Below are 15,435 nucleotides of genomic sequence, written 5' to 3'. Positions count from 1 at the left end.
CCTCTTTTCCTAGCTTCCTCCTTAGCATTTTTCCATGCCTTTTCCCCCTATTTAGTGCTCATTCCTGGCCCCTCGTCACTGCATGTTTGTTACATGGTCCAGTTTGCTGCTGCCTAGAAGAGCATTTCCTGTCTGCAAAGCCATTTTGGAACAGATTCCTTCTGAAGCTGTTACTACTAAGAGAAAACCACATAGTAGCACTCAAAATGCCTTTAGTTAATGAATGAATGAATTCGCCTTCCCACATTACTCATCTTAATTTGTCTAAAGTGGTTGTCTTAAATCTTCCATGTTCTCCCATAGTACAGCAGTCCCCAACCTTTGTGGCAGGGACCGGTTTCATGGAAGACAATTTTTCCTGGGGGTGGGGGTAGGGGGGTATGGTTCAGGCAGTAATGTGAGTGATGGGGAGTGGTGGGGAGCGATGGGGAGCTGCAAATGAAGCTTTACTCGCTTGCCTGCTGCTCACCTCCTGCTGTGCAGCCTGGTTCCTAAAAGGCCACAGACCGGTAGTGGCCCACGGCCCAGGGGTTGGGGACCCCTGCCATAGGAGACTTAAAAATGGACTCAGAAGGAAGTAAAACATATTACTGAAGCAAATCCAGAACCTAAATATAGTGCATATTCTAACAATAGGTTGTATCAGATGATTTATCAATAATAACCAACTCTTTTCTCACCTTTTCATGAGAAACAATGAATAGATAATCTTTAAAATTGCTTTTCATTAATAAGAGGAAAAAGAATCAAAGAAAAGGGGGATTGGGCCTCCCTGGTGGCGCAGTGGTTGAGAGTCCGCCTGCCGATGCAGGGGATACAGGTTCGTGCCCCGGTCTGGGAGGATCCCATATGCCGCGGAGCGGCTGGGCCCGTGAGCCATGGCCACTGGGCCTGCGCATCCGGAGCCTGTGCTCCGCAACGGGAGAGGCCACAACAGTGAGAGGCCCGCATACCGCAAAAAGAAAAAAAAAAAAAAAAAAAGGGGGATATCAATGCTTTTTATTGACTCTTTTACTTCATGAGACTGAAGTGAGATGTGACAATAAAGTACTTTTTACATGTCAGAGCTGACTACTGAGAGGGCTGGGAAATGATCCAGCCCACTGTGGAAATGGACAAGAAAAAAAATTTTTAATCTTAATTCTTTAAATTGTTAGCAACATGTGACCAAGTTCTTACCAGGTATCCAGCTTTGGTGTAATGCATGTTGGTATGCTTTAGAACTGTCATTTCCTTGACTGACTGACTGACTTTTACAGCTTAATACAATGAACACTGACCACTTCACAGTTTCTACGGCTCAGAAATCTGGGCACAACTTAGCTTAGTGCTTCTGGCTCAGGGTCCCTCACAAGGCTGCAGTCAAGGTGTCCGCTGGGGCTGCTTGAGCAAGAAATTTAATTTTTGAAGAGAAAGCAATAGGCAGGCAGTTAATTAGTAAATTTTTAAAAGCTAAAATGTATAGAGGTCAATGATGTTTCTAAATGAGTAATTTATCTCATTTATAAAAGTAAAAAGAATATTAAGAATATTTTAAACAGATTTTCAGTATATGGTTGATTCTGAATGAGTAACGCCCATGAGACAGCAGAGGCATAGATTTACTGAAATGATTGGTATTCAAAATCATTTCAGTTTGGCTTTAGGATGCAGGAAAGGCAACGTGTCCATATGATCTTAAAGGCTCATCCTCTCAAACCCACCACAGCATTCCCCTGTTAAAAACCTTTGAAGCCCCCTCACTCATAGGATCAAGACAAAATACTTTGCCCACTCAGCTAAGGCCCTAGGGCACTTGGCCTCACTCTGGCCATTCCCTTGACCACCTATCAAGCTCCTTCCCACCTCTAACCTTTGCACAAACACAAGTTGATCCCTATGTCTTGTCCATTCTCCCCATCTGACTACTCATTTTATCTGTTAGATTCACAATCATCTCCTGGATTTTATCTCAAATATCTCTTCCCCAGAGACATACTCAGACTGGATTAAGTTTCCCACAGCCCCTTATACATTGCTCTTACCCTTTAGGGCATAATACAGTAGATAATTATATATTTGTATACATTATTTGATTGCAACCTGTCTTCCCAACTGGACCAAGGTTTCTAAGGGGTGGGTCTGGGCCTGTCTGAGCCATCATTCTCCCACCTTCACCCAGCACAGTCTGGAACTTCATACCTGGTGAATGGACTCTCACACTCCTGATCAGTTACCTGACACCACCCCAAACTCTGTCTAGGTAATGAAGAGGAGCAAGTGTGCGTATCCATCAATAATTTTTTTTTTTTTTTTTGCTGTATGCAGGCCTCTCACTGCTGTGGCCTCTCCCGTTGTGGAGCACAGGCTCTGGATGCACAGGCTCAGCGGCCATGGCTCACGGGCCCAGCCACTCCGCGGCATGTGGGATCTTCCCGGACCGGGGTATGAACCCGTGTCCCCTGCATCGGCAGGCGGACTCTCAACCACTGCGCCACCAGGGAAGCCCCATCAATAATATTTTTAAAAATTAAACTTAGTTTGAAATATACAGTTGTCTCATGGGACAGCCTAAAAGCTCAAATAGGGATACCTCCTAATTTCTCTCTTTCAGCCTATCAGTGGAAAGTCTTGGTTGCTTGGATAATATTATTCACTGAAATTATCACTTCTTCTGTCACTCATTTTCTCTTAAACCTTTGACCTTTGCTCTTTCTCTGCAACCAGAGTTAGGAGTGAAAAAGAACATTGGAGGTAACTTCTCACTGAGGTCTACCTGACAGGACAAACCATTCAAATCCAATTACTTTGTCTCCACTCTGGCTTCTAGGAGACTGAGTAAATGTATTATCTACTTATTTGGATTACTCTGGCCATTATTACAAATAATCATGACCTGGTAACACAGAGACTTTCCCACTTTAAGTTTTTGTGGAAATTTTCCTTGTCAGAAAGGGTTACTTATTATCAAAGCCAAGTTATTGAAAGTCAGCAATAGCCTACCATATCCCACTTAGGTCGGGACTGTGAGTCATCTATAATTATTTTTTTAAGTTGGTTACTCGTCATTCATTCCTTTACTCATTTGTTCAGCAAGTATTTACTGATGACAGTCTTTGTGCCAGGCATTAGGATCATGAGAGTCTCCCCATAGCCTGAGTCCACAGTCTTATGGAGCAAAAACATCTTGCTTTTACTCAAAAGAGAATCAAATAAAAGACAGATACATTCAGGTCAGAACACAGGAATGATCTTCAAAAATATTTAACTGTGATTTGAATAATAAAAGTTATCAAGGTGGACTTAGATGATGTAGCACCATGATACTCCTAGGAGTAAGCACAACAGGTACAGGTCAGCTTGTCTCCCCAAGGACACCCATCGTGTCTCTGAGTGTCTGCAAAATCTTCCCAAGAATCTTTAAGAAATGAATGAATAAATAAAAATTGGTATATTAGGCTTCCCTGGTGGCGCAGTGGTTGAAAGTCCGCCTGCTGATGCAGGGGACACGGGTTCGTGCCCCGGTCCGGGAAGATCCTACACGCCACGGAGCGGCTGGGCCCATGAGCCATGGCTGCTGAGCCTGCGCGTCCAGCGCCTGTGCTCCGCAACGGGAGAGGCCACAGCAGTGAGAGGCCCGCATACCGCAAAAATAAATAAATTGGTAAAGAAATGATAGATGCCCTTCCTTCTAGGAGGTTTTCCACGTAGTTTTAACTGTGATCCTATCTGAGGGCCAACAAAACATTTTTATATGGTTTTCATAAGTTCTCTACCCAAAAACCAAATGACCACCCAAAGGTACACGTTGGGCTTCACCTTTGTTTCAGAGGTCCCAAGACCATCCATATGTCCAGTGCCTCACTAGAAAGACTCACAGGACTCAACATATATTCTCACTCACAGCTAAGGTTTATTATAGCAGAAAGATATACAACAGGATCAGTCAGGAAGACAGACATGGTTGGAGTCTGAAGAAATCCATTTATAGGCTTCAGATGTTCTCTTCCTCCCATGAGTGGACACACCAAGTGTGCTTTCTTTACCAGCAAAAAGTGCAGTGATACATGTCAATGTTTCTGCTCAGGGAAGCCCATTAGAGACTCAGCACCAAGGTTTTTATTGGGGCTGCTCACATGGACACTCTTTGCCTGGCAATTACAAAAATTCCAGACTCCCAGAATAAAGCAGGTATTCACCATAAATTACAGTGTTTGCACAGTCTAGGAATAGTGAATCATCCTTATCCATTAGGGAACAGAAAGAACATTCCAAAAGCCAAGTTCCCAGATGCCAGCCAAGGACCCTTCTAAAAATAGCAGCCTCAGGTTTGCTATATTAACTCTTTTCTGCACACTATTCCTTAATCTTCTACCAGAATATATGCTGTAGGAAATAGAAAACTCACGTTTATCTCTCTAAATGTACAGGGCTAAAGAAAATGTGGTTAGCCTCAACTGTAGATATTATTATCACTAGAGTTATTACTAGCAATTATTTTTAGATAAATGTCACTGTTAATAATATTATTGCTATTCATTCTAGTAGTAATTATTAGTAGTAATGGCAATATTAATTCCTATGATTAATATGTTATTATTTCCATAAAATATTCCTATTAGTAATTCACTCAATGATCATTAACATTCTTTGAAAATTTTTGACATGCTGAGATCATGAAAATATCAGGAGATTCTGTGTTTAGTGCCTTATTTTTTTTTCTTCTAATCTGTTACCTTTTTTAATAGGACAGACTTTCTGCAGCTTGAAGGAAGCAGCCATGGATTTCAAACGTGTGAAGGACTATTTCTCCTGGCTCTACTATCAATACCAAATCATTAGCTGCTGTGCTGTCTTAGAGCCCTGGGAGCGATCCATGTTCAATACCATCTTAATAACCATTTTTGCTATGGTGGTATACACCGCCTATGTTTTTATCCCAATCCACATTCGCCTGGCTTGGGAATTTTTCTCCAAAATGTGTGGCTATCACAGTATAATTTCTAATTGATCTTGTTTGTATCCTGTGAACTGGCATTACATATGTGTACGTTGCTTACAATGTATTAATTTAGGTGAATACTGTAGCTTCTTTCACTATCTCACCTGAAAAACTCTCTCCTCTCTATGCATTCATATCCTGCCTGAAATTTGAGATAGATGTCTCTTTAGGTTCTTTTGTACATGATACTTTGTGCATCAGACCATAGATAACACAATGACCTTACCTCACATACCATATTCTCTCAGCTTAAATCTATGACTTTAGATTTTGTTTTTAATTGGGAAATTTCATATAAACTTTTTCTGGGAAGTAGGCTCATAAGAGACCTATCAGAATCATATTTAAAATGCTCTCTTGATACCTATTCTATAGTGAAGGATATATTTTTTAAAAATTTGTTCATACACTACTGTCAAAAGTATCCTATCTTGTTTACAATATACAAAAAGATCCGAATAAATTATATAGACCCCCTAAAGTCTTATTTTCTAGTAACCTGCTGATACCTAAAATTCTTTTACTACAAGCGCAAAAGAATAGGTTGAAGGTAATTATCTCCTTTCAGACATGGTTCATGAATTTTTTCAAGTGTCTCTAAAAGTCTGGCTTTATAACAGTTTAAAATCAACAATGTTGATTTTAGATGACCCAGTAAGTATTATAATACAAAATCATTTTAAGTGTAAGAAAAAGTATACAATCAAAGTAAATTCAGATACTGTGACTTGTGATGCTGCCTTGCCTTGCATGATGCTGGGGGAAAAGAGACAAGAAATTGCATCCTTTCTGTGCTTTCACTCAGTGGAGGGGTGGGGTGGGGGGAATCATATATTGGGCTACAGGAAGAAAAGCTAATAAATAGGCTGGAAGTAATATTCTACCAGCAGGAACTCGACAGCTCCAGTTAAATGTTTTGATGCAGTGGCTCCTTTGCAGAGCAAAACCAAGATTTATTAAATTTCCTTCAAAGTGTTTATCTTAAAAACAAATACAAGTTTTTAATTATACTGCTGAATCAAATGTGAATGCCAAAGGCAAAACCTTGCAGTTTTTCTTTCCTCTCAATATATCTTAATGTTAGTAATTCTGGAGGGTAAAAATGTAAATAGTTTTTGGACAATATTTGCACCCTTGTTTGTGTTATGAAAAAAAATTTTTCCAAGGAGAGCTAAAGAGAAAAATGTTTGGCATGCCAAATTAGCTTGCATGTTTGTTAAAAAAACAAAAACACATGTTTTGAGGATAAACCAGATCTGAACATGTATGTGTTGATTTTTGCAAAATAAATTAGGTTTAATTTTATAAATAAAATATCCACCTTCAGATTTGCTTTTTTCTCCTATTGCACTAAATATCTAGGTGCTTACATCCATATTTCTCTGCAAACATCATTTCTTAGTGATCCAAGGTGGTAACTGATCTTAAGATGGTAGGGTAAAACTATTGATATATTTATCAAGAGTCTTCTCCATGGTGGACATGTTTTACATGTTGAAGTAGGTATTAAGGTCTCCCAGTTACAGGTAAGGGACCTAGAACTTGGAAAAAGTATATTTCTTGTTCGAGGTCCTGTAACTACTAGTGGCGAAGCCAGGAAGCAAATCCAGGTCAGGACCACACTGGGCCCTGAAATATTTGCCTCATGGAAGCCCATGGAAGGACAATGTGAGCAAGTGAAAGTTAATGGGCTGGGGATTCCAAACGTGTTAGAAAACAGAACGCCATCAATAAAAGGGGTCAGGGGCTGAGGAGACAGCCAAGGTTGGAGGAACAAGCTCAGGTCCCAGCTCTGCTTTTGCAGCTTAGCGGTGCTGTGTTCACCCATTTCTATGCTGTCCAGGCCCATAGGTCTCTTTTAAAAGAATGCTTCACTTTTAAATATTTAACAGAGGATTCTCAGTTAAGCTAGAACTTGAATGCATTCCCAGTTCACAATGATTCAACACCCTTATATACATGGACCCCTGTTAAGTACTCTTGGAATTCAATCACAAAGATACTGCACTGACCTTCTTAAAATCCTCCTTCTAAAATAAGAATCAAAATATTATAAATGTGAACAGACACAGTAAAGTTTAAGAAAGGATATTGCAAAGCACTGCCCTAGGATGTCACTTCAAAGGTAAGCATTTCCTCTGCACGATCAAAATAATAAATACAGGGTCCAAAAAATATAATCAAACATAGTTTAGAAAAAACTATCTGTATGCAGAAGGGAAGAAAGCTCTACCTTCTCTGCTCTGCTCTGTCAATTTTCTAGACTAAGCAGAGATGCTCTTTACCTTGACCATAGTTAGCCTAGATTAGGAACATTTATATGCTTTTCTTTTGCTTCTATTATTTGTATATTTCAATGGTATGTACAGAACTTTAAAAAAAAAAAGCTAAGGGTTTCATGGTTCAAATGGGCTTGCATTTGTCACTCACTAAACTAGGAATCATAAAATATTCCTTCACTGGCATTGGGCAAGTAAACAATCGCTTTTGTCTACTTGTGCAACAAAAAACACAAAAGGCCAAGAAATCAGGCAGTTTGAACATCAAGATAGGACTGGTCAGTCTTTATTAACAAGTCATACAAGCGAAAAAAAATCGCTTGTCAACATTTTCTACTTATTTCTTCTATCACTAACATATTTGGGTCTTCTTGCTAGTGGAGGCCGTGCCTCTGGAAGGCAGGAAATTTGTCCTTATTTCTGCATCCTCAGTTTCTGGCCCAATGACTGGTACAGAGATGAGCAGATACACATCCGACGAAACATGACGTAGTTCCCCATACCCTCCTTCCACACAGAAACAAAGAAGCTCAGGATGTATAGCTTCAGGCTATTGACCAAAAGAGTATCATTCTTCATTTACTCATTCATTCAACAAATGTATTAAAAGTCAACCACGTTTTGAGGGTAGATACAGGAATAGAGAGAGGGATAGATATGAAGAAAGTACAGTAGAAACTAGGGGTTAGGTATTCAGGTGTTCATTATAAAAATCTCTGTGCTGTATGTTTGAAATTTTTTATTTAAAAAATGCTGGGGAAAAAGTCCACCATGTGCTAGTCATTGAGCTTGCCACTAAGAAACAAAGATGAACAAGACAGAAAGAGAAACATCCCTGAATTTATGAATCATACAATCTGGTAGGCAAGATGACACAAGAAAAAAAATAAGCAAATGAACTATTCATAAATTGTTATAAGGTTTTATGAAAGAAACAGCAGAGCGCTGGAGAGAACGTAACAGAGGGTGAGGGACAGTGGGGCACAGAAGGGGCATTGTATTAGGGGAATTCAAACTTCTGTCATTGCAGGTCTCTAAGCAGGGGGGCGATGTGGAGGGTAGGGTCCTTTACAATGTAAGATGAGGACACTGGCTGCTGTGAGAGTGGATGGGATGGGGCATGAGTCTGAGCAGGAGGACCTAGCACAGATGAGAGCCAGACTAAGATGGTGGCATCAGAGACAGAGACACACGGTCTCATGTGACATAATTTTTGGAGCTAGAAAGTCAACATATCTTGCTTATGGGTTGGATCAAAGGAGGAATTTCATTAAATACATAACGTATTTTTTTAAAAACATCTAACTCATCTAAAGGAAACTTTTTCAGAGCCAATCAGCTGCCCATAAAAAAGGATAGAGATTTGGTGGGGCTAATGGTGGACTCTGGGAGGTCTCATGCCAAGGAGTACTTCCCAGAACTTCTGCTGCCAGTGTTCTTGTCCCCACAGTAAGCCACAGCCAACCCCCACCTCTGTAGGAGACCCTCCAACACTAGCAGCCATGGGGCTGACTGAGTCTTTCTGCTCCGGCCAGGTGTCAGGCCTGTGCATCTGAGGTGGGAGAGCCGAGTTCAGGACATTGCTCCATAAGAGACCTCCCAGCTCCATGTAATATCAAATGGTGAAAGCTCTCCCAGAGATCTCCATCTCAAAGCTAAGACCCAGTTCCACTCAACGACCAGCAAGCTACAGTGCTGGACACCCCTATGCCAAACAACTAGCAAGACGGGAACACAACCCCACCCATTACCAGAGAGGCTGCCTAAAATCATAATAAGGTCACAGACACCCCAAAACACACCACCGGATGTGGTCCTGCCCACCAGAAAGACAAGTACCAGCCTCATCCAGCAGAACATAGGCATTAGTCCCCTCCACCAGGAAGCCTACACAACCCACTGAACCAACCTTAGCCACTGGGGGCAGACACCAAAAACAACAGGAACAATGGACATGCAGCCTGCAAAAAGAGGACCCTAAACATAGTAAGTTAAGCAAAATGAGAAGACAGAGAAACACACAGCAGATGAAGGAGCAAGGTAAAAACCCACCAGACCAAACAAATGAAGAGGAAATAGACAGTTTACCTGAAAAAGAATTCAGAGTAATGATAGTAAAGATGATCCAAAATCTTGGAAACAGAATGGAGAAAATACAGGAAACGTTTAACAAGGACATAGAAGAACTAAAGAGCAAACAAACAACGATGAACAACACAATAAATGAAATTAAAAATTCTCTACAAGGCATCAATAGCAGAATAACTGAGGCAGAAGAAAGGGTAAGTGACCTGGAGATAAAATAGTGGAAATAACTACTGCAGAGCAGAAGAAAGAAAAAAGAATGAAAAGAATTGAGGACAGTCTCAGAGACCTCTGGGACAACATTAAACTCACCAACATTCGAATTATAGGGGGCCCAGAAGAAGAAGAGAAAAAGAGAGGGACTGAGAAAATATTTGAAGAGATAATAGTTGAAAACTTCCCTAATATGGGAAAGCAAATAGTCAATCAAGTCCAGGAAATGCAGAGAGTCCCATACAGGATAAATCCAAGGAGAGACACACCAAGACACATATTAATCAAACTATCAAAAATTAAATACAAAGAAAAAATTTTAAAAGCAGCAAGGGAAAAACAACAAATAACATAACGGAATCCCCATAAGTTTAACAGCTGATCTTTCAGCAGAAACTCGGCAAGCCAGAAGGGAGTGGCAGGACATATTTAAAGTGATGAAAGGGAAAAATCTACAACTAAGATTACACTACCCAGCAAGGATCTCATTCAGATTCGATGGGGAAATTAAAACCTTTACAGACAAGCAAAAGCTAAAAGAATTCAGCACCACCAAAGCAGCTTTACAACAAATGCTAAAGGAACTTCTCTAGGCAGGAAACACAAGAGAAGAAAAAGACCTACAAAAACAAATCCAAAAGAGTTAAGAAAATGGTAATAGGAACATACATATCGATAATTACCTTAAATGTAAATGGGTTAAATGCTCCAACCAAAAGACATAGACTGGCTGAATGGATACAAAAACAAGACCTGTATATATGCTGTCTACAAGAGACCCACTTCAGACCCACCTCAGACACATACAGACTGAAAGTGAGGAAATGGAAAAAGATATTCCATGCAAATGGAAATCAAAAGAAAGATGGAGTAGCAATTCTCATATCAGAAAAAATAGACCTCAAAATACAGACTATTACAAGAGACAAAGGAAGACATGACTTTATGATCAAGGGATCAATCCAAGAAGAAGATATAACAATTGTAAATATTTATGCACCCAACATAGGAGCACCTCAATACATAAGGCAACTGCTAACAGCTATAAAAGAGGAAATCAACAGTAACACAATAATAGTGGGGGACTTTAACACCTCACTTACGCCAATGGACAGATCATCCAAAATGAAAATAAATAAGGAAACACAAGCTTTAAATGATACATTAAACAAGATGGACTTAATTGATATTTATAGGACATTCCATCCAAAAACAACAGAATACACTTTCTTCTCAAGTGCTCAAGGAACATTTTCCAGAATAGATCATATCTTGGGTCACAAATCAAGCCTTGGTAAATTTAAGAAAATTGAAATCATACCAAGTATCTTTTCCAAGCACAACACTATGAGACTAGATATCAATGACAGGAAAAAATCTATAAAAAAAATACAAATACATGGAGGCTAAACAATACACTACTTAATAACACAGAGATCACTGAAAAAAATCAAAGAGGAAATCAAAAAATACCTAGAAACAAATGACAATGTAAACATGATGACTCAAAACCTAGGGGATGCAGCAACAGCAGTTTTAAGAGGGAAGTTTATAGCAATACAATCCTACCTCAAGAAACAAGAAACATCTCAAATAAACAACCTAACCTTACACCTAAAGCAATTAGAGAAAGAAGAACAAAAAAAAAAACCCCAAAGTTACCAGAAGGAAAGAAATCATAAAGATCAGATCAGAAACAAATGAAGAAAATGATAGCAAAGATCGATAAAACTAAAACCTGGTTCTTTGCGAAGATAAACAAAATTGATAAACCATTAGCCAGACTCATCAAGAAAAAAAGGGAGAAGACTCAAATCAACAGAATTAGTAATGAAAAAGGAGAAGTAACAACTGACACTGAAAAAATATAAAGGATCATGAGAGATTACTACAAGCAACTCTATGCCAATAAAATGGACAACCTGAAAGAAATGGACATTCTTAGAAAAGCACAACCTTCCTAGACTGAACCAGGAAGATATAGAAAATATAAACAGACCAATCACAAGCACTGAAATTGAGACTATGATTAAAAATCTTCCAACCAACCAACACCCAGGACCAGACGGCTTCACAGGCGAATTCCATGAAACGTTTAGAGAAGAGCTAGCACCTATCCTTCTCAAAATCTTCCAAAATATAGCAGAGGGAGGAACACTCCCAAAATCATTCTACAAGGCCACCATCACCCTGATACCAAAACCAGACAAAGATGTCACAAAGGAAGAAAACTACAGGCCAATATTACTGATGAGTATACATGCAAAAATCCTTAACAAAATACTAGCAAAGAGAATCCAACAGCAGATTTAAAGGATCATACACCATGATCAAGTGGGGTTTATCCCAGGAATGCAAGGATTCTTCAATATGTGCAAATGAATCCATGTGATAAACCATATTAACAAATTGAAGGAGAAAAACCATATGACATATCATCTCAATAGATGCAGAAAATGCTTTCGACAAAATTCAACACCAATTTATGGTAAAAAAAAAAAAAAAAACCCTCCAGAAAGTAGGCATAGAGGGAACTGAACTTACCTCAACATAATAAACTCCATATATGACAAACCCACAGCCAACATCGTTCTCAGTGGTGAAAAACTGAAACCATTTCCACTAAGATCAGGAACAAGACAAGGTTGCCCATTCTCACCATTATGTTTCAACTTAGTTTTGGAAGTTTTAGCCACAGAAATCAGAGAAGAAAAAGAATTAAAAGGAATCCAAATCGGAAAAGAAGAAGTAAAGCTGTCGCTGTTTGCAGATGACATGATACTATACACAGAGAATCCTAAAGATGCTACCATCTTTAGGAAAACTACTAGTAGAAAACTACTAGAGGTAATCAATGAATTTGGTAAAGTAGCAGGATACAAAATTAATGCACAGAAATCTCTGGCATTCCTATACACTAATGATGAAACATCTGAAAGACAAATTAAGGAAACATTCTCATTTAGCATTGCAACAAAAAGAATAAAATACCTAGGAATAAACCTACCAAAGGAGACAAAAGACCTGTACGCAGAAAATGGTAAGACACTGATGAAAGGAATTAAAGATGATACAAACAGATGGAGAGATATACCATGTTCTTGGATTGGAAGAATCAACATTGTGAAAATGACTATACTACCCAAAGCAATCTACAGATTCAATGCAATCCCTATCAAACTACCAATGGCATTTTTCACAGAACTAGAACAAAAAATTTCACAATTTGTATGGAACCACAAAGACCCCGAATAGCCAAAGCAATCTTGAGAAAGAAAAATGGAGCTGGAGGAATCAGGCTCCCAGACTTCAGACTATACTACAAAGCTACAGTAATCAAGACAGTATGGTACTGGCACAAAAACAGAAAGATAGATCAATGGAACAGGATAGAAAGCCCAGAGATAAACCCACACACATATGGTCACCTTATCTTTGATAAAGGAGGCAAGAATATACAGTGGAGAAAAGACACCTTCTTCAATAAGTGGTGCTGGGAAAACTGGACAGCTACATGTAAAAGAATGAAATTAGAACACTTCCTAACACCATACACAAAAATAAACTCCAAATGGATTAAAGACCTAAATGTAAGGCCAGACACTATAAAACTCTTAGAGGAAAACATAGGCAGAACACTCTATGATATAAATCACAGCAAGCTACTTTTTGACCCACCTCCTAGAGAAATGGAAAAACAAAAATAAACAAATGGGACCTAATGAAACTTAAAAGCTTTTCCACAGCAAAGGTAACCATAAACAAGACCAAAAGACAACCCTCAGAATGGGAGAAACTATTTGCAAATGAAGCAACTGACAGAGGATTAATCTCCAAAATTTACAAGCAGCTCATGCAACTCAATATCAAAAAAACAAACACCTCAATCCAAAAATGGGCAGAAGACCTAAAAAGACATTTCTCCAAAGAAGATATACAGATTGCCAACAAACACATGAAAGGATGCTCAACATCACTAATCATTAGAGAAATGCAGATCAAAACTACAATGAGGTATCACCTCACACCGGTCAGAATGGGCATCATCAAAAAATCTACAAACAACAAATGCTGGAGAGGATATGGAGAAAAAGGAACCCTCTTGCACTGTTGGTGGGAATGTAAATTGATACAGCCACTATGGAGAACAGTATGGAGGTTCCTTAAAAAACTAAAAATACAACTACCATATGACCCAGCAATCCCACTACTGGGCATATACCCTGAGAAAACCATAATTCAAAAGGAGTCATGTACCACAATGCTCACTGCAGCTCTTTTTACAATTGCCAGGACATGGAAGCAACCTAAGCGTCCATCGACAGATGAATGGATAAAGATGTGGCACATATATACAATGAAATAGTACTCAGTCATAAAAAGGAATGAAATTGAGTTATTTGTAGTGAGGTGTAGAGTCTGTCATACAGAGTGAAGTAAGTCAGAAAGAGAAAAACAAATACCGTATGCTAACACATACATATGGAATCTAAAAAAAAAAAAAAGGTTCTGAACCTTTGGGTTCTCTTTGATTCATTCCTGAATTATGATGTTGAGAATCATGAACATAATAGTATTGAGAAGATTTAATGGTGGGGTTAGCAGGGCAGAGTGGACCAATTTTTAATTTCAGTTACTTTCTTGGAGGTTATAAGGAAAGAGGAGGCAGAAGGAGTTCCAAAATAAAATTACAGTTGCCTTTACTGTAATGACAAAGCCTATTTCTGTAGCAACGATGACATATCCCATTGACAATATTCACACTTCTAATCATTTCCATATGAAATTCAGAATTCAAATTGCTCCTTTTTATTATTGTATTTTTATTTCTAACAGAGGTAGCACTCAACCCAGATGTCTGAGTGTGGGACAGAGGGAGACTGCTAAATATAGGCGAGAGCTCCCTATGCCCTACCTTCCCAGCCTTCCCAGCCTCTGCCTGCACAGCCACCCCCACACACATGGCAGGTTAATTCCCTGGATGGCACGGTCTTGGTCACTAGGGAAGCACTGACTGAGGAGAGCCTCGTATCACTCAACATGGATTCCCACTCAGTGATGACACTGGACTGGAGAAAGTGATGAGGGAGGAAGAGGAGAGAGAGCGAATGGGGGAGAGCAGCGAAGAGGGAAAAAGGAAAAGGAAGAAGCCTCATCCTTTTGTTTTCTAAGTTTATATGGGAAGGTCTCACTTCCAAGTAAATTGCAGTGCTTCTCCTCTGTCCTTATCCCTCACAGAACTTCCCTGATCTCATATTTTTTCCTAACATGAGCCATATCTAAGTACTTTACATCTTGTTCATATTAATATTTCAGTTTCTTTTGTTAAAATAATTCACTTTTGCCCAAGGTTAAAGCAAACCTGAATAACCAGGCGGCCGATTTCTCCATCCTCCAGTGGGTCTTATGTCTTCTCTCCTCTTACAGCCTGGCTTATAAAGTTCCCTCTGTCTAAGTTCATCTCGACCCCACTCCTCACTATTTCTAGAAGTTAGGTCACTTCATTAGAAAATTAGTGAGTGGAGTGAAGTCTCTCCAGTGATTTTTCCAATTAAAAAGCCTATAGTCTATGAAATTCTAGTGACTTTCAGCATTTCAGCTTCCTGAAGCTTTGGTTATTGACAGGAGCCTGACCTTTCTCTGAAATTCTATGGCCTTTATTACCCCAGCACTAACGATCATTGTTGTGAAAGGTAATATAATATAGTCTATAAATAAAAACAAAAGAGCAAACAAATATACAAAATCCCAAAGAGCAATCAATCAGTCTTTTACCTGAGATTGAGGTGAGAAAATCTATTCATTCAGTGGTTGGTGGGCTTATGGGAGAGGCCTCCCTGCGGGGTTCGGCTTGCATTTCAGTAGCTACCTCTACTC

At 39.2% G+C, this 15,435-nt stretch overlaps 1 protein-coding gene across 1 annotated transcript; it reads left to right on the top strand.

Annotated features, from left to right (window-relative positions):
- Positions 1-4,759: 4,759 nt before the first annotated feature.
- Positions 4,760-4,990, top strand: SPTSSB (serine palmitoyltransferase small subunit B; the record flags this gene model as incomplete). Its single annotated transcript, XM_081235468.1, has 1 exon — positions 4,760-4,990. The coding sequence occupies one exon, from the start codon at positions 4,760-4,762 to the stop codon at positions 4,988-4,990; it is 231 nt and encodes a 76-aa protein (XP_081091594.1).
- Positions 4,991-15,435: the final 10,445 nt, after the last annotated feature.

The sequence above is a fragment of the Mesoplodon bidens genome, assembly GCF_964165515.1.
Source record: "Mesoplodon bidens genome assembly, chromosome: 5".
NCBI classification, from domain to species: domain Eukaryota; kingdom Metazoa; phylum Chordata; class Mammalia; order Artiodactyla; family Ziphiidae; genus Mesoplodon; species Mesoplodon bidens.
Note: the sequence above shows the minus strand (reverse complement) of the source record. Positions and strands in the feature narration are given on the sequence as shown.